This window comes from Agrilus planipennis, unplaced genomic scaffold (genome assembly GCF_000699045.2).
Source record: "Agrilus planipennis isolate EAB-ADULT unplaced genomic scaffold, Apla_2.0 scaffold134, whole genome shotgun sequence".
In the NCBI taxonomy this organism is placed as follows: domain Eukaryota; kingdom Metazoa; phylum Arthropoda; class Insecta; order Coleoptera; family Buprestidae; genus Agrilus; species Agrilus planipennis.
The window spans coordinates 419,115-445,175 of NW_020438860.1; the positions used below are offsets into that span (position 1 = coordinate 419,115).

At 38.9% G+C, this 26,061-nt stretch overlaps 2 protein-coding genes across 5 annotated transcripts in view; one reads left to right on the forward strand and one right to left on the reverse strand.

Moving 5' to 3' along the window:
* Positions 1 to 26,061, forward strand: part of LOC108739057 (alkaline phosphatase-like) — a 135,110-nt gene that overhangs the window by 99,173 nt on the left and 9,876 nt on the right. For both annotated transcript variants that reach the window (XM_025973288.1, XM_018472751.1), the window contains 3 exons: positions 5,897 to 6,075; positions 13,554 to 13,761; positions 18,410 to 18,550. In XM_025973288.1, coding sequence (XP_025829073.1) covers positions 5,897 to 6,075; positions 13,554 to 13,761; positions 18,410 to 18,550 — 528 coding nt within the window. The remainder of the gene's footprint in view (positions 1 to 5,896; positions 6,076 to 13,553; positions 13,762 to 18,409; positions 18,551 to 26,061) is intronic.
* Positions 23,573 to 25,991, reverse strand: LOC108739059. Of its 3 annotated transcripts, none has more exons than XM_018472754.1 (3): positions 25,320 to 25,991; positions 24,486 to 24,834; positions 23,573 to 23,819 (listed from the first exon to the last, which is right to left on the reverse strand). In XM_018472754.1, the coding sequence occupies exons 1-3, from the start codon at positions 25,635 to 25,637 to the stop codon at positions 23,599 to 23,601; spliced, it is 888 nt and encodes a 295-aa protein (XP_018328256.1). In that variant the 5' UTR covers positions 25,638 to 25,991; the 3' UTR covers positions 23,573 to 23,598. The 3 variants fall into 3 exon arrangements, with proteins under 3 accessions (XP_018328256.1, XP_018328255.1, XP_018328257.1); XM_018472753.1 differs by having other exon boundaries at positions 23,573 to 23,840; XM_018472755.1 differs by having other exon boundaries at positions 23,664 to 23,793.

The window sequence follows — 26,061 nt, forward strand, 5'->3', positions numbered from 1 at the left end:
AAAATAATAACAAGAACTTAACGTTCTACACACCTATAAAACTTTTGCTTTGTTTTCTATTGTTAATTTATATACATTTTTGTTTTGAGAAATTGCTAAACATTTTCGTCTAGTACTGTACAGTTCTAGCCGATCTACTAAGACCGTCCATCGCGAGGTCTGCTCGTTCAAGCTTGTTCCAACTATATCTGTCTTGCTCACGCCTAGTGTGTATTCTTTCTATCTTCGCGCAAATTTCTTCAAGGTCACAATTCTAACAAATTGAAATAGACTGTGACTTCCTAGATATTCAAAATCAGCAACTTCCTCTAATTTTCGTCTCCTATCTTTATATTCACTATTTCCCTACTTTATCTTTCGTCGGTTACGGTATTGTCAATACCGCTTCTATTTCATCTAAGGCTTCTTCCTCTAACTGTATATCTTTCTATTGTTGATTTATCGATTTGCGTAAAATTTTCTGGAGATATTGAAGAACATTGTAAGAGTGTATAAATAAGGGCGCATTAGAAGACATTATTCGAAAATTTCGGATTTCTAAATTAAATGTGATTATAAAAATTTGATCGAAACTCAATCAAAATCAGTCTGGCGAACGTTTAGTAGAGTTAGTTGAGGTTAGAGCGACGTGGAAGTCGGTTTATTTGTACTCGGGAAATTCTGTCGATGATCGATTATTACAAATTGCAAAATTTTCCAGAGCCAAGCGAAATATAATATTATGCGAACTGATGTTCGAGACCGCAACTTGGATAATACATGTTCGAATGTATTTGAACGTGATCAGATTCGATACCGCATTAGCTCCCCTTTTTAACCCATACATTCTGTATCTCAATTCGATGATGTATCACCCGAAAATTTTCGAGTAACGAGACGTGAAATATAAATGAAGTTATTTTATCGTTGGTTTTTTTGTTTTTTATAATTTCAACTTCCAAGACAAAAACATCCATCGGTTTATTTAGAATTCATGGGTTTGCTCTTTTTGTTTATTATTCATAAACCAGGGGTCGTTGAAGAGAACTTCCCCGTTATTACTCGGCTTTTAAGTAATTTTTAGGACTTGAAATAAAATCGAATAAATAAAGACGTCGGCAAGGATCTTCCCATTTTTATTGCGTCTATATCTAGGGCTCGATATTGAATCAAGAATCAGAAATTAATTGATCAATTTTATTTCTCGTCTCGTAAAAAAATAAATTAAAAGTAATAAAGTTGGATTCAAACGAAACAAAATAAACTCGTAAACAACAGACCGTTTCGATTTAATTGCTATATAAAATATTGACGCTAATTCGATCGAAAATACAATCATCTATATTTCAAAACCATAACCATGCACTTATACATTCTATATATATATATATTTCCAATTTCTCTAATCCAATAGAAACGTTTACGATCTTGAGATCATACCTCTATCTAACAAAGTTTCCCGTTTCGTTCGGACAATATTTGCTCAACCAACTAACTCTCTGTTAATTTAATTAATTGAACCTTTTACTCGACGTACAACGGGAATCCGGATGTTTCTAATAAATAAATAAATTGCCCGTGGAACCTTTTCCTTTTCCTGTTCACTTCTTGTTTTATTTTTTCTTTGACGGTTTACGTCGTGTATCGCCATCCTGAAGGCGATTGGAAGTTATGTAGCGGCAAAGACATCAAACTACCCCATTACTCGGCTCATACTGTCCGTCTCAAACGTACTTAAACCGTCTTAATGGTTTTTAAAAGGGTTTTAACGTCACCTAAGTTTGTTTTATCATCCAAAACTTTCCGGCTTTATCACCTACACACAATTTACCTTTTTTAATTTTTGGAAACTGTGTTGTTTGCGTTTGAATTATTTGCAAGTGGCTATAATGCAACAAACTCTTCAAAATCGATAAATGATCAGTCTATAGATAGATAGATTTATAGGGGCAAAAGATTGGTTTATATTCTTAGATTTGCAGATGATATCTGTATTAGCAGTGTTAGCATCTGGTAAGGAGTTAGATAAAACTGAAGTGGTATTGATAAGACAATGTAAATGATTAGATCTGGATGAGATTATTGTTCGTTAAGAATTAAGGATGTGGAATGTTCTAGTTTTAGGAAAATGCTAAGATTAGCTCAGAATAGGGAAGAATGGAATTATCAGTCTTACAATTGAGGATCCTATGACGATGATGATGATGTTGACGATGACGATGACGATGATGTTGACGATGACGATGACGATGACGATGATGATGATGACGATGATAATGACGATTACGATAACGGTGACGTTAACGATGATGAAGACGTTAATGATGAAGAAGACGTTGATGATGAAGAAGACGTTGATGATGAAGAAAACGTTGTTGATGAAGAAGACGTTGATGATGAAGAAGACGTTGATGATGAAGAAGACGTTGATGATGAAGAAGACGTTGTTGATGAAGAAGACGTTGATGATGAAGAAGACGTTGATGATGAAGAAGACGTTGATGATGAAGAAGACGTTGTTGATGAAGAAGACGTTGATAATGAAGAAGACGTTGATAATGATGGTAATAACTGTGATGACAGACAGCTCATGCATGAAGACCTGCAACTGCAAGTAGACAACAGACGTTACGATCTGCAGCGCCTTAAAATCGATTCTGCAGTATATAATATTACTGTAACAAATTTGTCCGAGTTTGACCTTTCCCATTCCATAATTAATATTATGTCAAATTCAGAGTATGTAACGATATTCAGAAGAGAAGGCGTACGTGGGAGCCTTTTAATTTGAAAACATGTGTTTGAATGTTTCGGCCAGTCGACACAAAGTCTGTAGAAAGGTTAATCCAACAAATCACGAAGTGGTTTGTGTTTTAGTTTGGCGATAATGAATTGGACAGAGGACAGAGGCTCTATTTTCCGCCATGAAATTGTGAAACAAATGGGTGCATGCTAATCAGAAAGTTGCTGATACGTCGTCTAGGAGTTTAATTGAATGAAGTTCTAACCATAAATGTAATAACTTCATGATTATCCAAACTGTAGGCGTACATACATACATAAAAATAGTCCTTTAGTAGGTATCTTACGATTTAGAGTTTGCATTTGATCAGTATTTTGAAAGTTGTCACGTCTGTGATACTCAGCATTTGCGTCTCTTGTTCAACATCGTTCGTTTTCCACCGTTCCGGGTACTAAAAAGTCTCTCTTTACAAGTCGGTTCGATGGAGTGCGGTTTTTTCTTTACTTTTCCTTTTTTACATCTACTTTGTCCCTATCGAGCGACGAGCGGACACACGGACGGCGACGACATTATTGTCGAATGTTTGCCGACTGGATGTCCCTCTTCAAATCCAATTTGCTCATTCTTTGTTGGTTTCGGCTGCGATGCAGGCGCTCCAGAATATACCGAACGCTGCGACTGGATTTTTATTTATTTCCAACGATATTCAAACGAAAAATATTTTCCGGAAATCGCACTACCACGAACGTTTCGTGTCCAGCTCTTTCTCTATTTGTTTTATGCTTCATCGGCGTCGGCAAAATCAGATGTATTGGGATTTAAAATTTTCATGTTTCTGTTGACGTATGAATGTAAACGTAAACGTGGAGGTCCAATAATGAGTCTAAAGGATTTTACCATCGCCGGTTTCTAATCCATTGTTAATTTAATTCAAATTAATAATTAGAGTATTCAGAAATCTTTAATCCGCCACCCTGATACGTGATGGATTCAAACTGTTAAAGATATACTGCATTTTGACGATTATATGTATTCCCTACAAGAGACAATCAAGATGAACTCTTGATGATATATTTAAAACCATCTTGTACGAACATTTTTATGATTTCATTGAAAAATAAAACTGCTTGTATTGGTTCTTAAACCTTCGCCGAATTCTACCGCCTGCAATTTGTCATGCTTTTAGTAAAAGAACGGCTTCCAGTTTAGTAGCAGCTCGTTCTTAACGACAATAAGCTGTGATTATACATTGTTACAATAGGCAAAAATTGCATAAAATTTTAGACGTGGCACACGCCGACCTATTTATATCCGCACGCTCCGGTTCTATAGCCGTATTACGGTCGGTTGTCTAAAAGTTTTTCTGAAAGCAGGAATAAAATAATGATGATGATGATGATGATGATGATGATGGACTCTTTATTCTTCTTCTCTTCTGTCTATGTGTCGCGCTTTACGTTTTTCTTCCGTTTTTCATTTTTTTTCCGTGCGAGTCCTGGCTGGAATTCTTCCGGGCGGCGGAGTAGTTTAGGGAAGCGACGTCGTGCACCCGTGAAAGGGAACGAACGATGTCGGCGTCGCCGATGCGACGACTGCGTTGGGACGTCATTAATCACCCGTTTCGCGGCGTTTTATACCCTTGCGGTGCCGGTAATTATTTCGTCGGACAATGTGAAAAATGACGGCTGCCTTGCTCGAGGGTTAATTTATTTAAACTATAATTACGGGGTGAAGGCGTGCCGCGCTCTAAGCACGTAGAAATAACACGTATTCAACTCCAGCACAGCACGGTTGCCGCGTAAGCTCTCAGGTTTACCGTTTTTATTTTCTTTCTTTGCGAACAAAAGCACATATAATATAAAACAGTTTAAGCATATAAAATGCCTTCTAAATAAGTATACCTATCATCATCGTCACCATCATAAGGTCGTCTGTCTTAAGACTGGTCGGACACGCACCTCCAGTCTTAGGATTTAAGACGCCCACTTCCACTTTTTCCTATCCTGAGCTAATCTTCGCATTTCCCTAAAACCAGAAAAAAAAACTTTTGGGTGTTTCATTCCCACCAGTCAGTAATGCTGATGGGCGGGCAGTCCCTCCGGACTACGCCGGAAGGTAGGGCGGAAGGTCCTCTTCAGCCTGCATTCAGGAAACGTGGGAATGGGTGGGTGGTGGTTCGGGTGAGAAAGATGAGACGGACGAAATGAAGACAGAAAAGAATGAAAGATTATCTATGGAATATTACCGCCTCAGCATTTGCCTAAGTGGTCCAAGGAAACCACAGAAAAACTTGGACCAAGGCAGACGGACCCGGAATCGAACCGGCGTCCTCCCGAATGCCAAGCAATGGTCTAAACCTCTCGGCCATGCCGCTCGGTTTAAAACTAGAACAACCCACATCCTTAACTGTTTGCGAACAGTAATTTAGTCTAGATCTACCTCAACCCCTCCTAACTTCCGTTTCTGCCTCTAATATGTCTCTGACTAGACCTTCATGCCTGAGAAGGTGTCCTACCAACCTATCTCGCCTATTTCTTATTGACTTCCATAGAGTCCTCTGTTGTCCTATTCCTTCCAATACCTCTTCATTTCTAACCCTTTCTATCCACGATATCCTCATCATTCCAACACCACATTTCGAACGCTTCTAACCTTTTCTTTTCCACCGCGCCCACTGTCCGTGTTTCGCACCCGTACAGGGCCGCTCTCCAAACATACACCTTTAACAACCTTTTTCGAATTTCTAAATTAACAGTTCGCGAGCATAGAAATGACTTCTTTTTATCGAAGGCGAGACGACCCTGCGCAATCCCCTGCTTTATATCCCTACTACTCCTTCCGTTCTGGCTTATCTGACGTCTTACCTATTCTAGGTGAATAATATTATTTTCTTCCCTTAATGATGCCCTTCCTAACCGCTGCTGAATTCTACCCTTTACATCTGTCCACAACACCACCATAATGCTTTCAACTTTTTTACTTCCACGCCCCTCGGTTGCACGTTTCGCAGTCACGCTCCAGCACCCCAAATTTTCGACGTACTGCATGGAGATTATATTTTGTAGAATACTACACTCATTTTTTTTTTCCTGCTTAATATTCAGCAACAGTTTTTCGAAAACTGTTTTATGCCTGTAGACCTTTTTTTTTAACGAGATTTCTCCTTCGTTCCAGGTAAATCGACTGGAATTGTGACGAATACGAGGATTACGCACGCTACCCCTGCCGCTCTCTACGGCCACTCGCCCTCGCGCTATTGGGAGGACGACTCGAAAATACCCCCCGCATCTCGCAAGTCCTGCAAGGATCTCGCCAGGCAGCTGATCGAAAACGACCCTGGCCGAAATATAAATGTAAGTTTTCGTACGACTTTATTCATCATTTTATTGTATTATCTAGTGATAAGCAGAGCAAGACTGAGACCAAAACTGTTCCACTGTTGGTATTGGTCTTGTATTTTCGCAAAATCAAGATGATTATCCAATTAGCTTACACAAAACTATAATCAACGTGTTGAAAGGTAGAAATATTATCAATTAGGATCGGTAAATTTACCATGACGAGCGAAATAAGCGAATGATTAATTTTAATTTTTCACCGACGGAATGCTTGCTATTAAAAAGCAAAACGGTGTGGCTTAATAAAGTGTGTGTTACAATGCCGTTACGGGATATAAACGAGTCAGAATAATGGCCTATTGGAAATGAATCATTGATTGCAGGATGCGATGTGTTTAAACAGAGACCCATTTCAGCGCTAATGTACCGGCTCGTTATCGGTCATTTCGGTGAAATTGTTAACTTTTTGATTGGATATATTTAGCGCGACAGGAATGGGACGGTTAATGTACAGCGAAAACCGATGATCGGTGTTTTAAACCGCGCCCGGAACACGACAACTGCCCATTTCCTTATTAATTACCCATTAGCGTTATACCGTCACGCGTGTTTCTGTGTATTATACATTCGTACAAAGATCCGTTTATACGGTTGTTATTGTTGTTGTTGTTGTTGTTTACGGCCGTTTGGACTTGATGCTTTCGTTCCGTCCATAAATGCGAGCGTCAATAATATTCGAGCAGGTGCTTCACCGAATTGAATCGAATTGCACATGAAATAACTACAACTTGTAGAGTGTATTTGAAATTTTCGGTATTCTTTACTAGATTTTAAGACTTAATATATTAAATAAGAAACTTTACTACTGTTTATACTACAATAGAATGTCCTCAGAGGAAGTGTTTTTTGTTCCCATGTGTGGATAAAGCATACTTGAAATATAACGACAGTAGATAAGCAATGAGGGTTCCGGAACATTACCCCCTCCACTCCCACTCTGACGTCACGGCCCGATGGCAGCTGTCAAAACTAGCTGGTGGCCGAAAGAGGGTAAAATAGTGTAAAAGGTCGGAAAATACATGGTATTTTGGTCCATAACTGTCATTGCTTATCTACAAGCGACAAACTAATTTTTTTCGATACTTTTTACTTCTTTCAAGTACTTTGTACTATTTTGTTCACTAAAACGTCAATTTATGCGTTGGAGAAAGGGTCAATTTATGCATTAGTGGAGCGGTTGGGCAACTTTTTTAATATAATTTCATTTTTACCCCATTTGGGGTAATTTACCCCGGTTCCGACTGCTGCATTAGTGGAAGAGCAAGTTATCTACTGTAGTGCAACTGAATAGCTTTAATATTTTGATGCTTTTTCTGTTCTATTTGTAAATCTCGTGTTCTGTTGTCTCCGTCTACATGTGAAGTAAACATAAGATAAAATCCATATCGATATCGATGTAGATAGCGAGTGTCTATAGGTACACTCATTTTCCTTCCCTACGTCGTCTTTTCCCATCATGCAGATAATAAAGTTTTGACTTAATGTGTTCAATATTCCGCATGCATATGTGTATGCCACGTATGTAGTATATTGGCACACACTATCACATTTTCCATTAATGTATAGAAGTGCATGTCGCTTCTCTCCATCAGCAAAGAAATGCCAGATTGCTAAGTGCTTATCGATTTCAAAATAAAAAGGGTAAGAAATGACGTGCGTCAGATTTTGCAACAAAAGCAGTTAAAACTCGACTGAAACCTGTGAAATTACTAAAGGGATTAGTTTAGTAAACAACTTGTAACTTTATCGTCTTTAACGAGACGTGTGCTCTAAGGAAATTGAATCGCGAGTTAGGCTAAAGATTTTAACAGCCGTCTCTAGTCAAAGTTGGCGTCATTCGATGCAGTAAAACTGGCATATTTAATTAAATCGTCGGCGTTGACATGTTTGATAACTTTGAATTAATGAATTTCATTTTACCTCACACACAGAGAATGAGAGATATAATGAGGGACCGTCAAAGCTTCCTTTCCCGAATCTCATAAAGTTTCTTCCTGTTATCGTTTAAAGACAGGATGCGGAGATAATGAAATGAAACTACATAATTTTCTAAAGAAGTTTTAAATTATGGGATAACTTGAAAGGAAACGTTTTCACAGAGTGATACGTACGCATGTAGTTTAAGAAGTTATCAAACATTACATCTGTTTTGAAAGTTAACAAATCGCGAAAAACGCGAAATCATCCGGAAAATTTTGCTCTATTTTCGTCTCTTTAAACAGTTGTGCATAATAAACTTTATATAAACAAAACGCCGGAGGGTGCCAGCAACGTTTTTCACTCCGTAGTCGTTGGGATCGGGCGGCGGCCACGGACCTTTTAACAGTTGAAACAACTTGACAGAATAAGGCAAATGACAAAAACAAATATGAATAGACAACGATCGCTTGAAAGAAACTTGAAAACAATTAGGGGAATTAGTCGGAAAGTTTCTAAAAATAGATAGTTAAAAAGGAAAACAACAGAATAATTTAAAATAAAATTTGAAGGGCATACACTGGGAAAATGTTTAGGAAAACAATGAAATTTTGAGGAATACGTATTTAGTTTAGGTACTTAGAAGTTTTTCATTAGTCCTTACTGGTAGGTACTTGAACCTACAAATAAGGTAGTTGTGAAAACTGGATGATGAATGTTTATAAAACACTCTTAGGTACCTGCATTTTGATGTGCGGCTTGGCGGGAAACTTGAAAACGTTAAAAAACGTCACACGTATTTAATTAATGACTAAACTAATTGCGTCCTCTAGTCCATCAGTAAAAATCGAGAAGAATAAAGATAGACGTAAAGTGCTCCAATCCAAAAAGGATCCCAACGGTCTTTTTAAAATGCACGTTCATCAACTGATTTTGCATGATATATGTACGTCGATCACGCCATCCGTACGTACATGCATGTACTTGAGTTCGTCAGGCCTAATTGGGAGCTATGTACACGTAATGTTTAACAGGTGACGTCAGCGGATTTCGAATCGCATCCTTATAAAGGACGATGGTATGTATGTTAAATTAACACGGATATGTGACAGTTTAATCTTTAAATGAAAAGCAGAAAACGCGCAATTTTTGTCGAATTAAGTCCGGACTCATCATTTTTTTTTTGTTTAATCGTGTAGATGTATGGATGCATAAGACTATGGAAACAAAGCGGGATTATAGTCACGCTGCGCTCTGTCGAATTTTAGCATTTAATCCTCATTTCGGATCGGGTTTATGCAGAACTGCAACGAATGCGTTTTTAATGCTCGTACTTTTATCCGCTGCTGCCGTTGTCCTTATTCGTCCTCCGGTCGCACTTTTTATTTATTATTGGCGATTGCGACCGCGAAAAAGTGCCCCGTTCTTTATTGTTCGACGTATAAATCGCGCCATCGAAAACAGCTGCAATTTCTACGTTCGAACCACCGACAACTACGTTACGTCCTTTTTGGCGTCCTTCCAAATCGGCCAATCCGACGCCACCCACGACAACGTCTTTCTCGTCGTCTCTCGCTCTCTCTCAAACCGTCTTGTATATTATGTCGAACTGATATCGCGACAAATTCGTAAAACGAGCGAGAACAGAAGCAGAAGTTGCACTGCAAGGAGCATCAGTGATCCAATTTGTCCCGAACGCTTTAGGTCCATGACCTGAAACGTTTTTCATAACTTCATGGACTTCTACAAAGCCAAACGTAACTGTGAGGGACTCACTCCACACTACCCCTCTCCCATTTTTACCTCATCATCCAAACATATTATAGTATTCACGACGAAAACTCGCGGTCATTTTTACCCACGCTATTGTTAGAATGAAGATTCGTCAACGTCAGGACAGAATAGTTCACTTAGACCACGGCCCTATTGGTATCCGTCAAATGGGAGGAGCCTAAAAACATGGCGCCGATTAGGGAAAATTTATCGTAGTTCCTATAGTGTATCGTGCAATTTACAAGTTTTTAAATTACGATAAAATGATAAGTATTGACACAATATGTCATTGGGCTGACACAAAGCCTCGGAAAGGAAATTTCGTTGAAGGTGAGCGTGTTTTTAATGTCAATCACATTATAAAATTCGGAAATAACAAATCCGGAAGCTAGCCTTCAAATTCCGTCAAGTTTACTGCCTACTTTTTACAAACTTGGGATTTAAAAAGTGATTCACGTTACGTTATATAATTGGTGAGATGATTCTGGGTGATTTAAGCAATATCATATCAATGACTTGCACGTGCACAGCCGATTTAAGAGAACGTTGCAAACACATTATTGCAACTTTGTTGTATTGCAGCAGGTAGGTTCTTAACCTCAAGATACTTATATCGTATCATTAGAATTGTGTTAAATCAATTACACAGGAATAAATGATTCCTCACTTTATAATTTTAGTATGATTCTAGTTTTAAATATTAAGGTAATGGCTGATGGTGAATACTTGCTGAAATATAATCATGTGTATTAAAATGACGTGAACAAATTTTTATTCCGGAATTCACTTCTTTGATACCTACTGATACTGCTTTCATCCAAGCTTCTATTAGTTTACTTTTTTCTCTAATTTTCCGAATATATTTTTTACATATATAAAACGGTTAGTTTTTATTGGAAAGTAGTTAATGTAGGTGAAGAGCGAAGATCTATGTCTGAAGTGCTATTGCAGCTTTTCACTGAACATATTAACTTTTTGTTTGATTTAACTTTAGAAGAAAACTTCGTCGACTCCATCATCAAAAAAATTTTTACTTTTTTAACGTGTTTTATTATTTTAATAAACAATTTTACAATTTGCGTGCACAGTTCCTGTGTAAATTTTTCCCTCATTCGAGTTATAAATTTTGCCACCAGATGATGGTGTATGCCCATTTGACGGATCCCTATAGCCCGAATCTTCATTCTACTATGGATTCCGGCCGTGAAAGCCTTTGTTCTTATATTTTCGCTATTGCCATTGCCGTACTTTGAATTCGCTCCACCAAATTCTAAATGTGCCCAAGCGCAGAAATAAATTTCTGTTCTTAGAGTCGCTTCTATGTACGAATCTTATATTGTTTCGAGGACCGACATACATGTATGTTTTACGTTTTAATGACCTTGCTATCGTATTTCTTTTATTCTCACTCTCGAGCAGTGGTGGCTTTCACCCCGGAGTTGTTCCTACAATTTTCTCTCCGAATTGTTTGTTTTGAAGGGCGCGGGCGGCTGTTTGCCAGAGTGCCCGTCCGTCACAAACACCGTCATTAGGTCGGAATCGTTCTGTTTTCTTTTTTTTTTGTCTCTCTTCTTCTCTCTCTCTCTGTCTCATCATTACCGTCTGCTTTTCTTGTTCATCTCCACAACCGACTTGTTCTCTTTTCAAGTACTAATTAGCCCCGTCTTCCACTCGGGAGGCGATTCCCAAAGAGGAAAATGACTTGGATGGAACCAACGAAAAAAGAAAAGCGCCTTTTCAACTCGTGTTCTTCCATCTACAAGATTTTTTCTCTCTCGCTCTCTCTATCTTGGTCTCTTTTCCACTATCAGAAAGAAGCAATTATAGGCAGGTTTTTTTTGAGATAATAATTGGTCTCACAGGATAAAATTCTTCGTATCATATAAAGGATATTAAGATTTCATTCAATTCCTGGCTTATACAAACATTTAATTCTCTTCGATAAGGTGATGATTATGTTCACAAAATAAACAAGTTGATTCGACGAATAGCAAAAGAAGCTCAAGCTCAAGGTAGTCCCAGACTGGGGCGGTCTTGCTATTGGTATTAGTCTTTCTTATTCTGTCTTGGTTTTAGTGTTGGTCTTGTTGAATTCTTACGGTTGACTGAGAAAATATTATAAATAATTTAAATCATGCGATTAGTGTAAATAATCATCGTCGCTTCCTGTCCTATTGCCAGAGGACCCTGATGTAGGAGTAGACTTGGAGAAACTTATACGATGATGAGACAGAGTTCGGACGGGGGCGACGTTCCGTGAACGAAATGTTATTTAGGCTGCTACAGTTTCACGAAATGATTTACTATGGAAAAAGTTTGTAGTAAAGTAGTGATCAAATGTGCCTCGCTATATCTCCCCCGTGACGTCCAGCAGAGATCCTATCGGACCAATAAATCCCTTGAAATATAAGGGAACTCCGATGAAAACGGCAGATAAACAAGTTCTACTCGAGACCGTCCTTATTTCACGACCGTTTCCATATCGTGTTTATTATGCAATCGAATGGATAAAGTTCGACTTTGTTCCTATCTCTGGATAACACACATTTAGATATTTTCTAGCTCTTTCAAGTATCTTGTTCTTTTTTGGTAGCTAAAAGGTCAATTTATACGTCGAAGGAAGGGTAAGTTCCCGAATTATTAAAAACAAAACGTATCAGATTAAATAAGCAGCACCGAGATCAAGACCTAACATCATCATCATAAGGTCATCAGTCCTAAGACTGGTGCGACACGCACCTCCACTCTTTCCTATCCTGAGCTAAACTTCGCATTTCCCTAAAACCAGAACAGCCCACATCCTTAACTATTTGCGAACAGTAATCTAATCTAGGTCTACCTCTACCCCTCCTAACTCCTGTTTCTGCCTCTAATATGTCTCTGACTAGACCTTCATGCCTGAGAAGGTGTCCTACCAACCTATCTCGCCTATTTTTTATTGACTTCCATAGAGTCCTCTGTTCTCCTATTCTTTCCAATACCTCTTCATTTCTAACCTTTTCTACCCACGATATCCTCATCATCCGCCTATAACACCACATTTCGAACGCTTCTAACCTTTTCTTTTCCGCCGCTCCCACTGTCCATGTTTCGCACCCGTACAACGCCGTGCTCCAAACATACACCTTTAACAACCTTTTTCGAATTTCTAAATTAACCGTTCGCGAGCATAGAAGTGACTTCTTTTTATTAAAGGCGACACGACCCTGCGCTATCCTCTGCTTTATATCCCTACTACTCCTTCCATCCTCACTTATCTGACTTCCTAGGTATCTAAAATCAGCCACTTCTTCTAATTTTTCGTCTCCTATCTTTATATTCGCTCTTTCTCTACTTTTTCTTCCCTTGCATACCAGTATTTTAGTTTTACTTTTATTTATTTTCATACAGTACTGATCTGTCAGTACCGCTTCCATTTTATTTAAAGCTATCTCTAGGTCCTCCTTGCTAGATGCTAATACTGCTATATCATCTGCAAATCTTAGCATACTAATCTTTTGCCCTGACTTAACACGTAAGACTAATACCAAGACTGGGACCATCTTGACTAGTTCTGACAAAAGGAGACATTGATTTTATGTATTATTTCGCAATTTTCTTCTTCAGATGGTACAGTTGTCTCTAGATAAACAAAAAGTGCGGCCCTTATTTCATGATTTATTTGGACAATTGATTTTGTCAGATTTTGTTTTCGATTGTTTTGTGAACGGTCGCAGGGAGAATGTATTTTTCTTTTGTTACAGGTCTTGCTCGGAGGTGGTCGACGACATTGGCTTCCCAAAGTAGCGAGGGATCCCGAACGGACCAAAGAAGAGGGTCGTCGTTTGGACGGTCGTAATCTAATAGACGACTGGATACGCGATAAGAAACGACGATACCTTCGGGGACATTACGTCTGGAACAAGACGGAACTGGCCGCGGTCAATCCTGACGAGGTCGATTATTTGCTGGGTAAGTCCTGAACATTACATACACATACATTTCGTTTTATCCGTGCACTTGTAGTAGTAACTGATTACTGTTCGTAATTCGTTCCGCTTCCGGTCCAAGCTGCTTCGATCTTTTGTTTATTTAACCTGCTTTCGGACATAGCCTAACAACATATGATCGATCGTCGTATGGCACAATTCGACCGTACAACCTTCAACTGTTCGTTTGCGGCGGTTTTATATGTGTATTGAGCTTTGCGTGGTCACGGTGAGTTACGTGACCGCATTCAATATATAATTTTATCGGTCTGCTGTCGCTAACGTACAGAGTTATACTGATATTCGTAGTCATCTGCCCTATAGTACCGCCGGTACAACTAGTTATAAAAGTTACATAGTGTTGATGTCTACTCGTTTTAAATGGATTTTCTTTTTAAAATGTGTAAAAGATTCCGCAGTGGCATCGCTGATATTTATTTTGTAAAAAGGGAAATTGGGTTGGAGATTTCCCTTTCGGGAATAAACGTCGGAGAATAAAAAGGGAAAAATGCTCTCTTGGAGTCTGTTACGGTAAAAGCATTTTTGAATAGGCTTTTCGACGTGGGTCTTTTATCCCGGAAAGGTCCTTTCTGTTTAACCGAAAAGGACGCTTGATCGAACATGTGTCGCGTCAAGTCTCATAGAACGCGGCGACTTAACAAAGTGACGATCTGTTTTCACCTTCACTTGTTCGGGTGTTAGTAGAAAAAAAAAAAAAAAAACAAAAAACGGTGTTGTGGCCGTTGGTACATTCCCCAGCGTAATTGTTGGCATGGAGGCAAAAAAATGGGTCGTAATTTTCAAAGGAAAACTAGTGTACGTTTTAAATGGTCCATTTTATTTATGTTAATATCCGGATATACCTACCATTATAATACGCACCCCTGCCAAGAAGTACGTGTTGGAAAAATTACGGAAATTTATAAAAAGAACCGGCCTCAGCCTCGCCTAAGAAGCGACGGTAATGAGGCTACATTATGTTTTTAAACGACAGATTTTTCTACCCCCGAAGCTCGCGCCTTTAAAGCAATATACTTAAAACGAATTAGAACGTCGGAGGCTTCGGGGAGTGGAACGCAAGCAGTTGAAAAAACAGAACCCTTAGGATACGCGTATTTTATTCAAAGCAATGTTGTCTCGTCAGAAATGTATTTAAAGTAGATGATATTAACTTTTGAAATTGGATCAGACAAATCGATTTTTCGATTAGATGCTTTACGACAGCGTAATATACCTATACGTATGAATATAAAGGCCAAAATAGTGAACAGTCGAATAATGGAATTAAAGAACGTGATGACAAATCTATCAAATCTATGAAAATACCACAAATGGCGCGTTAAACGTCATCTGTAGTACGATGCTACATTTTAGGATTACGTATGCTCCAACAAGGTCCATTTAAATATATGGATATTTACCGCGCCATTTGTGATATTTCCTAAAACGCGCTGTTAAGACAGCAGGTAAAAGTTGGTCTGTTTGTTCTGTCGGAGCTGTCTGCGACGCGCTGATGAGATCCAAAAAGATCGAAATCGCGATACGCGTCTGACAATTTCGACAGATTACACACTACTTCGAATTATTTTATTAAATCTATCAAAGTTTTGTGGCCTTTTTCTTTTCTCAATGTGTGTGTGTGTGTGTGTGTCTGTGTGTATGTGTGTGTGTGTCAAGAGCCGATGTTAGGAGAGGGAAATCAAACAACAAAAAAAAGCGAAACGACTCTTAGTATTAGGAGACGCCTGAAAAAGAAAAACGATCGGCAGTCAAAATAATACGCCGACCATTAGTCCTCTTTCCCTTTTACGGCTCCTTTCACGCGTTCAGACCGCCCTTTATGTTTCTTTCATAGAATTTACGCGACTACAGCGCCCTTTGTCAAGGGTTCTGGTGATTGATAAATAAATAAGAAATGTGGGCTTATGTTGCTCCGTTTTAGCCACTTTTTGACTCGAACTTCCCGGACCTCCTGCCTAATATTAAGTTTCCAATTTGCCTCAAAATAATTTAAAACCCACGACTGGGGTTTTATCTAGCGGCGCGGTTGCAGTTTGCCCTGTCAAGTTCCCCGTGGAAGGGGGCGGATTATTTCTACGTTGTGGCTGTTTAAGTTCGCGGACGTAATGCTGAGTTACGGCCGCTGGAGCGTCTATGTCTTCGAGGAAAGCCGTGCGGATATATTTTATTTCGAAGGACGTACAAGTGCCGATATACATACATAGTAGAGACGCCGTCGAGGACGTTCCGATCCGGGGGACAATAAATTTCATCGCTGTATACGTCCGGTTACACGTAAGGCAACGGGGACGCTTCTTCTAATCGCAAACGTTGGCAAAAAAGATTTATTTTTATCGCGAAATAAACAACGGAAGATGGAGATATTGATAAGCAAAAGTTTCGGTAACAAAGGCCATTTCCAGCTATTGTAAATTCGGGATCGCGGGCCTAACTCTGCTAAAGGAATCGGATGAAATATTACGTTTATCCTCACTGGTCCCGAACTATCCATTGAAAAGACAAAGAAAGAAAAGAAAACCATACGCATATCGCAAAAACATCACCCAAAAATTGGATAAGGGTCGAAGCGGTCGCTTGATTAATGTCCTCCATCGGGCTGGGCTTGACTTTCAGCCTTTTAATTGAACTTTATGGGGTGCCAAAGCAGAACATCGCTCGTTCTTGAGACACGTTTTTAGTTAATTTCTTCCAAACGTTTCTTATTAACGTACAAGGGCGGGCTTAAAAGTTCGTAGGCTGACCCACACATGACTATACTAATATCAAAGCCATATGATTTTTAGTTAGCTCTAACTTTCAAAAGACACGTATATAAATTTGACAGCTGTTGGACTATTAGTATCTGAGTTATAGCATTTTTAGTGAAAGAACTTTTGTTGTTTGAAAAAGAAAGTGCTGTTTCATCAAGACAATGCACCGTGTCGCAAATCAATGAAATCGATGGCAAAATTCCATGAATTTTGCTTCGAATTGCTTCCGCATCCACCGTACTCTTCAGATCTGGCCCCCAGCGACTTTTTTCTGTTATCAGACCTCAAGAGGATGCTCGCTGAAAATCGCCGAAACTGAAGCCTATTTTGAAGCTAAAGATAAATCGTATTATAAAAATGGTATCGAAAATGACCGCTATAATCGTTGTATGGCCCTCGAAGGGAACTATATTGAATAATAAAATCAAAAAAATTATTTTTTCTACGCTAGCCTACGAACTTTTCAGCCCGCCTGTTAGATCTATGTATAGGTACATTCAACTATTGATTATACCATTTTGCGAATGCAAATTAATAAATTATCGACCGACGCTGCAACTGGAATGACAGGGGAGACGGAACAGGACGGGATTTAACGGATACCGATTTGGACGTGTATCGTGGATTTTCTGAAAGAATTTATTGACAATCAAAGTCCGTATCTGGCGTATCAACCTCGCCATTTACGGTATCGCATCGGACGTAAATTTAACGACACACAGGCAACCGTACATATGTAGTAAATTACGCCCTTAAAGACCTATCTGACAACAAACAATATGCGTTCGTTAGGGAAATGGAAAAACCCCGCCGCCGCCCTAAACCTGAACTAATCCACGTGCGCAATTAATGTTTATTTTTATTAGCGTCGCTGATTGTTTTTTTATCGACGCGGTCTCACGCAAAAAAGACAAATTGAAAAATCAAGCATTGAAATTGCCTTTGTTTCTCGCTGTTTATTTTTTTAAGTGAAACTTGTTCACGCACGGTAGAGTAAGTTCGTTTCATGCGAGTTGCTATGTAACGAAATCATGCAACGCATTTCCCCCGCTGTCTGTCCCTATGTACGCTTAGATCTTTAAAACTACGCAACGGATTTTAATGCGGTCTTTTCTAATAGATAGAGTGATTCAAGAGTAAGGTTTATATGTATAATACATGCATAATACATTAGAAAAACACTGATAATTTTAGAGGTTTGTAATGTGATGTCGTAAATAAACACATTTTTTTGCGTTTACATTGCAAACGCTGGCTGAACCCTACGAGATAGATCAAAATAATATACTACAGTAATGTACACCTTAAAAAGGTCTACAAAAAAGTCCGCGATTGTATATTATGTCTGTCTCTTAGGGATAAACCCACAATAACCGTTTTTTATCGTTTACTTTTTACGATATAATGACTTATTTACGAAGCGATTTTAAGCAATACAGCATTAATCCTTATCCAATTAAGAACTTTTAAATACATTGTGCATTTAATATAGATTAGTATGGCTCTTTACAGCATGTAATTTAAATGAATATTTTCGAAGATATTACAGACTTAAAATGCAGGGACATAGCGATTGCGGCGGTACCGGCCGGTTTGTATTGTCTAATGACAAAAAAGCTGTGATTGTTGTATATAAAGACATTCTATAGTATATTTACTATCAGCATTGCACCCGTGCGAAGCATAGTGTACAAATAATACCATTAAACCAATTCCTTAACCCCTATCCCGGTATGTTTGTGTGTTTGAAGAAGTTTCACTTCAGTAGCGTGTTGTATAATTACACGTTGTATAGTATTATTTATTTTATTTAATTTAGTGTTAGTTTATTCATACTAACGTGTTTTTTTTTCTTTGCAGGACTTTTTGCGTATTCCCATATGGATTTTGAAACGGATCGCGACCCAGGGCCTAAGGGTGACCCGTCGCTGGCCGACATGACGCGAACAGCCCTGTCCGTTCTCCAAAAGAATCCCAAGGGTTTCTTCCTTTTCGTCGAAGGTAAGTTGTCTTGCACTTACTATTCTTTGTTGTGTGATGCGACATCTTTAGATTGCGGGAACGGGTTTTCCCATCAGGATGAAATAGGATATTTTGTGTTTTTCTTCGGGGAACCTCGATATCCAGTGGATAAATACTTCTGTCACAGACAATTTATTGCAATTTCTATTCGAATAAGGCGTAACATCAGAAATCGAGCTTTCGAAAAATAAATCCTTGAAATTTCCTTCCGTCCTTCGACTTTTCGAAAATTATAATATATAAAGCGTTCGTTCCATCATCTCGAGTTAAAATGGGGAAATTTTCCAATCTCCCTCATCAACAACAACTCGAGTCATCCTGTTACTTGACCTGTTTTTCGGAAAATTCAGACACGTGTTGGAGTGAGTATAAACATGCTTGCGGCGTTGGTAGATTGTAGCCGAGCAAAAATGGGAAAAGAGAGAGAGACCAAGGAAACGAAAACGATACTGGTGTCAATAATAAAGACCTCGAAGCAACCCTCTCTCAAATAAAAAATAACCGACCGCGATGAAAAGGATGAAAATATAAAAATGTTAAGATGCTTTTGGCAAGACTTTTAATGGAAATAGATGGCAGATCGAGTCCCGTTTTCTGATACGCCATTAAATTAAAACGTAAGGGAAAGTAAATTAAACGCAAATGAATAAAAATATCGATTAGATACGTTGCAATGAGGGGATGAAGAAAGTAATTTTAGGTTTTTTGTTTGGAAACTAAAGATAAGGCAGAGACGTACTTGAATTTGTTGCTTTGGTTTCGTCCCATTTTTTAAGCGTTTAAGATGTCCCGTAGGAAAAATTTCCATTCAATTTCCATTAAAAAAATACCATTAAATTACCACCGATAATAATTAATGGTAATAAATGGAGAATTGCCAATGGGATTCCCATTCCCGAACTCAATGGGATTTCCATTGCTAAACGCAATGGCATTACCATTGGTGGACTCAATGGAAATTCCATTGCGTTAATTCATCAGTATGCCTTTTTCCATAATCCATATTATTTTGTTGAGAATTTGGTTCCTCAGGTACCTGAACCAAGGCACGTGCCTGGATGTCTGGCTCTTCATCATTGTGTTTACATTTTTTTTCGCTTGCATCTGATAAAACTGCATCACTCTCACAGGTGACTTCGGCCTCCTCTATATTCTGGCATGGTTCAAAATCAACAAACAATGCTTCTAATGTAGGCTTTTTCGCTTGTCTAGGGGTTGTTTAATAAAAGGCTCCGGGTAGTTGAATACATATATAATAAACATAATAATGAATATAAACAGCAAACAGCAAAACGAGTAACAAACAGGAACTAAATATATACAACTTATATACAATATTCAATGTATCGCGTCTTCCAAAATACATACGTCTTCGTGTAATCACCATAAATACGTCTTCCGTCTTTTTTGAGCAAGAATGCTCAACGTCTAAATGAAATATACCGTTTTAATCAAACATCTTACCACCTTGCTTGTCTCTCACTCTACTGCCGTGGTGGTCCCTCACGTACCCCCAACATGCACGCATAGGTAAAACTAGATTATTGATTTTCCACCACCTAATTGGCAATATCACTACTCTTGCACCTGGGCAACGAAAAACTGTATCGAAAAAGGCTAATAGTATATGTGGTCAGGAATTATATTGTAAATGGAAACAATTATTTTTCCATTTATGCCAAATGGTTTTGAATGGAATTTACAAATTTTCCATTGATTCCCATTGAACTTCAATGGAAATTTTTCCTATGGGGTGGCATTATGGGATGATATTAAAAACCTAGTGATCAGGGAGGGTTAAAAATGAGGAGATATATATGAAAGACTAGGAGAACACAGGGACCTATGGACGTCAATAAGGAATGGCGTGACATGAAGTACTAGTTAAGGACATTTTAGATGCTGAAACAGCAGTTAGGTAGTTTTCAGGTTGACAGAAACAGAATCTCGCCGATTAAATGATAGAAAGTGCTATCAAATATGAATTTAAAATCTCATCGTCACTTCTATCCTGAGCTAATATTTGCATTTCCTTAAAACTACAACATCCCATGTTCTTATCTGTTTGTGAATCTAATATAGGCCTACCTCTACTCCTCATAATTCCTATTTCTGCTTCTGATATGTCTCTAACTAGCTCTGTAAGCCTGAGGAGGTGTCATACCAACCTATCTCGCCTATCTGTTTCGAATTTCTAAATTAACCTTTCGCGAGCACAGAGGTGACTTCTTTTTGTTGAGGGCGACTTTAAAATCTCATGATATTCAAAAAATTTGACGTTTTCGAGAACCATCCGAAGGGCGGCACATGTCGCATACGTGGCTTTCGTTGGTCCACGCATTCCTCCGTGCTGATACCGAAATTAAATCCTGGCGTTCAAAAGGACCGCATGAAACACGGATGGAACAACAGCTGTGCGATATTGCGCGTTGGACGACAACCTCGTAAATTCCGATTGAAAGTGCGATCCCATTATTATTGCGTACTGTCGGACCTCTTGTTGCTTGACTGTCCTCGAAACCGTGTGAAAGGAAATCCGACTAGAACGAAGGACGAATGTGCCTTCGTCCCTTCAAAGAGAAATTGCTCGTTCATTCGCAAATTCCTAGCCGTACGACCCTTTCAAAGGGGATTCTTCTTATTTAAACAAGACCGTCCGAGAGCAGAACTTACGCATAGGGTCTATTCATTGGCGTGTTTCGTAAATCCAATTAGGCATTACCTACAATTCAAATCTACGAATGGAGAAACGCCGTTGAGGCTTTAACGCACTAAATAGGGGTTGCAAATGAGAAATAAAAAGTAGTGTATGTAATAACGAAGGTCAGACGAGGGCGACAGTTTCTACAACGGTAAAGACATATAATTTGATAGCCTTCGTCAAGATCTCTCTCTTTCTCCATTTATACAAATAATATATTGGTTAACTGGCTTGCAATTTTTATCAATTTCTGAATTTAGAACTCTTTTTAATCTGTACAACTTTTATGTATGTACAAAGCATTCAAATCTATGTTACCGTTAAGCCAGCATTGGTAAGAAACGCCTTCGCTCGACCGTTTTTTCGCCGACTTCCCTTGCAAATTTGGTTACGGCGAAAAGTCCTTTTGTTTAAATGAAGTAATATATAGCCTACGTCTACCCTGAAGGTCTATTCTAAATATTGGTGCAAGAATTTTTGAAATCGGATGAATAGTTTCGGAGATAACCCATTTCCCAATTAGTGTTGACAATCCGGGTTCGTCGCTTAACTCACCGTTGATGTCTCCGACACTTTTTATCAAATAACGGAAAAACTGGACACCTCATGAAAATTTTTTTCAAACAAAAATCATTCTTCAGTTCAAGGGCCATCTAATGGTGTAAGCGGAAAATCTCTATCTTTCATATTAACTGACCTTTGACCTCGAATGTAGTATGAAACACGAGTCAAATCAATCAATAGTTAAAACCACAGAAACAAAAGTTATTTATCTTCGCTCAGAACAATCCCGGTTCATCGCTTAACTTACCGTTGATATATCTGACACTTTTCTTCAAATAGCGGGAAGCTGGACACATCATAAGAATTGTTTTCAAACAAAAATTATTGTAGAATTCAAGGACTATATAACGATATAAGTAGAAAGTATCTGTCTGATATATTAATTGATCTTTTACTCCGAATGCAATAAAAACACTAGTCAAAGTAATCAGCTAAACAAACACAAATTATTTTTCTTCACTCAGAACTATCCGGGTTCGTCGCTTAACTCACCGTTGATATCTCCGACACTTTTCTTCAACTAACGCAAAAACTGAACACTTGATAAAAAATGTTTTCAAACAAAAATCATTCTGGAGTTCAGGGGTCATCTAACGGTGTAAGCGGAAAATCTCTAGCTCGTATATTAATTGACCTTTGACCCCAAAAAGGTAAGAAACACAAATCAAATTAATAAATAATCAAAACTAATCAACATAATACACAAATACACCCTATGTCTCACCGATTTATCAGTATGGCGAAACATATATTACAAGAAGAAGGCTTGTCAATTTTTACTTAGATTTGGTTTCTCCTTAAAAATGTAACCGAATTGGATAAAATAAACTTAATCAGTATCGTATTTCATAGAAATTGAAGCTGTATTTTTTCTCCGTGTCAATAAAACTTGTTTGCATGCTCGGCAATTTTTTTTTGTCTTCCAAAGCGAACAGCACTAAATTTTTTACGAGTCCGATGTATTTTATTTAAAACGAAAAAAATCCTATTAAAAAGCACCCGCCGTTCGTGACACGTAATATCGTAACAAAAACGAACTTTTCAGGAGGCTTTTATTTAAACATCAAATAACTTTTTGTCTCCCTGTGTTGGGACTGGCATTCCCGAAAGACCGAATTCCATTTTTACAGGTCCGAAAAAATAAATATGTCGATCGTTCTTTCTCGTTTCCCTTTTTGTTTTTTTTTTTTTGTTTTCTTTGTTTTCAGCAGTTTGAAAGGTTTTTCTAGTTGTTGTTTAATACACCCAGGCGCATTTTTTATTAATTCTAAACACGATAAACAAACGTACCCTTTGACAGATATTATAACGTGTCACCCTCCTGAAACTTTCCCGATATTCTTGCGTATTGCGGTTCTTTGTTTAGAAATCGAGAAAAGAATAAATCATAAAGTTTTGTCTCCGTTCCCATGAAGAATTGTACTAATTAGGTTTACAAACTGCTCCGAAATTAAGCCAACGAAGGCCGAAGCGTCGTCCGTACCCCTTTTTATGAGAGGGTTATAGATGAGTGTGGTCTAACCCTCTCTGACCGAATCGCTGATAGACTTTCAGGTAATTTGTAAGTAATCCTGGTGGCAATCTGTTTTACCAAGTTCGCAGAGTAATCAAAGCCCTCCTCATCCAACCCTTCTCTTTTCCCCTGTGTCTTCCCTTGATTAGATACCGCCTAACAAATCGGCCCTGCGGTAAGGGAGAAATTAACGACAAACGCCCATACGTGAATCGATTGTATGCGTTATTATTGGCGACTATTATTACATTACAATACAATAGAAGAAGAAGAAGGCATCGGAAGCGTGTTGGAAGGAGTCTGCAGTTCTTTCTTATCGTCCAACTCCTTCTTTCTATTCTCCCGGCAAATGTCTATCTCCTTTTTCAGATTCTGAAGCACCTGTCTCTCCTTAAACTTAATTCGGTTCTTCTGACTCACTTTCAATCCGTAGTTCTGTTTTCTCTGCAACAATTCCAGCTTCTTTTTATCTATATCGGGTCCAAGACTACCTAATAAGAATTGGAACACGACGACAGTGCTGCATACTGTTTCTGTTTCAGAAAATACCACAAATGGCGCCGTAAGCGCCATCTGTAGTACGATGCTACATTTTAGGATTACATATGCTCCAACAAGGTCCACTTGTGTGGATATCTACTTGCTGAAAACGAATCCAGGCGTAGCCAACCTCAACGTGATAGGCACGTTACCATAATCGAATAAAATAATTCGAAGTGGTCTGTATTCTGTCGAAACTGCCTGACGCGGATCGCGATTTCGATCTTTTTGGATCTCATCAGCGCGTCGCAGACAGACCACTTCGAATTATTTCATTCGATTATGGTAACGTGCCTATCACGGTTGAGGTTAGCTACGCCGGGATTCGTTTCAGCAAGTAGATATCCACACAAGTGGACCTTGTTGGAGCATACGTAATCCTAAAATGTAGCATCGTGCTACAGATGGCGTTTACCGCGCCATTTGTGGTATTTTCTAAAACGCACTGTTAAGACAGCAGGTAAAAGTTGGCCTGTGTTCTGTCGGAGCTGTCTGCGACGCGCTGATGGGATCCAAAAAAATCGAAATTGCGATCCCCGTCTGGCAGTTTCGACGGAATACAGTTTTTGTTTCGTTTGTTATTTAATAAGTCTTACCCAAAATGGGACTGACTATTTGTGCTTTCGGTTTTCCGTGCAGTTTCCTTCCAGTCGTTCGTCCCCCTTTAGTGAATTCAGTGAGATGTTGTTGTGAAACGCTTTTAAGCTCGGACATTTCGCTCACAACGGTGTCGAGAGATATCTGGCTCACTTCGTTCGTCCTTGCAGACTGACAATAAATGCAGTCGTCGTAGGTCTGGTCGTTGACGCAATCTTTGAACTCGCAGCAGTTCTCCGTGTCATCGGTGAGACCGCTGCAAAACGAAAATCTGTCCGTCACGTCCCCATCGGTCGCTCTGTCGGTCTCTTGTCCGGGAATTCGGTTAGACTTTGGCGTCGTACGAGACTGAACAATTAAATTAGAGACCGCTTTAATTATTTGTTTATTTATAATAATAAAATTGTTTGGAGCACGGCGTTGTACGGGTGAGAAACATGAACAGTGGGCGCGGCAGAAAAGAACAGGTTAGAAGCGTTCGAAATGTGGTGTTATAGGCGGATGATGAGGATAACGTGGGTAGAAAAGGTTAGAAATGAAGAGGTATTGGAAAGAATAGGAGAACAGAGGTCACTATGGAAGTCAATACAAAATAGGCGAAATAGGTTGGTAGGACACCTTCTCAGGCAAGAAGGTCTAGTCAGAGAGATATTAGACGCGGGGTAGAGGTAGACCTAGATTAGATTACTCTTCGTAAATAGTTAAGGATGTGGGTTGTTGTAGTTTTAGAGAAATGCGAAGTTTAGCTCAGGATAAGAAAAAGTGGAGGTACGTGTCCAACCAGTCTCAGGACTGACGACCTTATGATGATGATTTATAATAATAAATGTTACCTTGAACAACGAGAGGTAAGAGTTCTTGTTTCTGGAAGTAAAGCTGTCTTTCTCCAGGACAAAATAATCGCTACGCGTGCTTTCTCTGATCAGTGGACTCCGTAGCAAACATTTCTTACACTTGTTCTTGGTGTCTTTCGTCGAGAGGTCGTTTCGGGGAATCTCCCCGTCGTAGAGAGGCACAGAATCGGCTTCTAAAGTCTTGTCTTCCACAACAGATTTTTCGCTAGGAGCACTATCGTCCGGATCGCAGGTGACTGTAGTACTAAAAAACTCCTCGTCTAACGAATCGTAGAACAGATCTTCGTCGCTGTCCATGAATACAGTCGCAAACCATCAAATAAAATTTGTAGAACGGTGTAATAATGTGGTTAAAATGTCAAAGTTGTGGCAGAAATAAACGTCACTTGAGTTAGTTTTACGTGTCTCATTGGATTCGTGCGTGCACGTATCCGTATCTCTTTGTGGCTGAGACGTATCGAGTTACAAGAAGTCACGTTGACTGTTGGTGCACCACGAAATCAATAATAGCTCACTTCCGCGGGCGACTAATGAGTTTTGCGGTCGAGTTTCTAAAGTTGTCTGCTCGTATAGTTCGCCGGAATGTTCGGGACCCACCTGGGGTATAACCTGGGACGACGGCGACGTCGAAAGCAATAATTCGTAACAGAGTTGAAACGTTACTGCGGACGGATAGGGCGTCATAAACTAGCGTCAGTAGGGACGTTTCGTAATTAAAAAA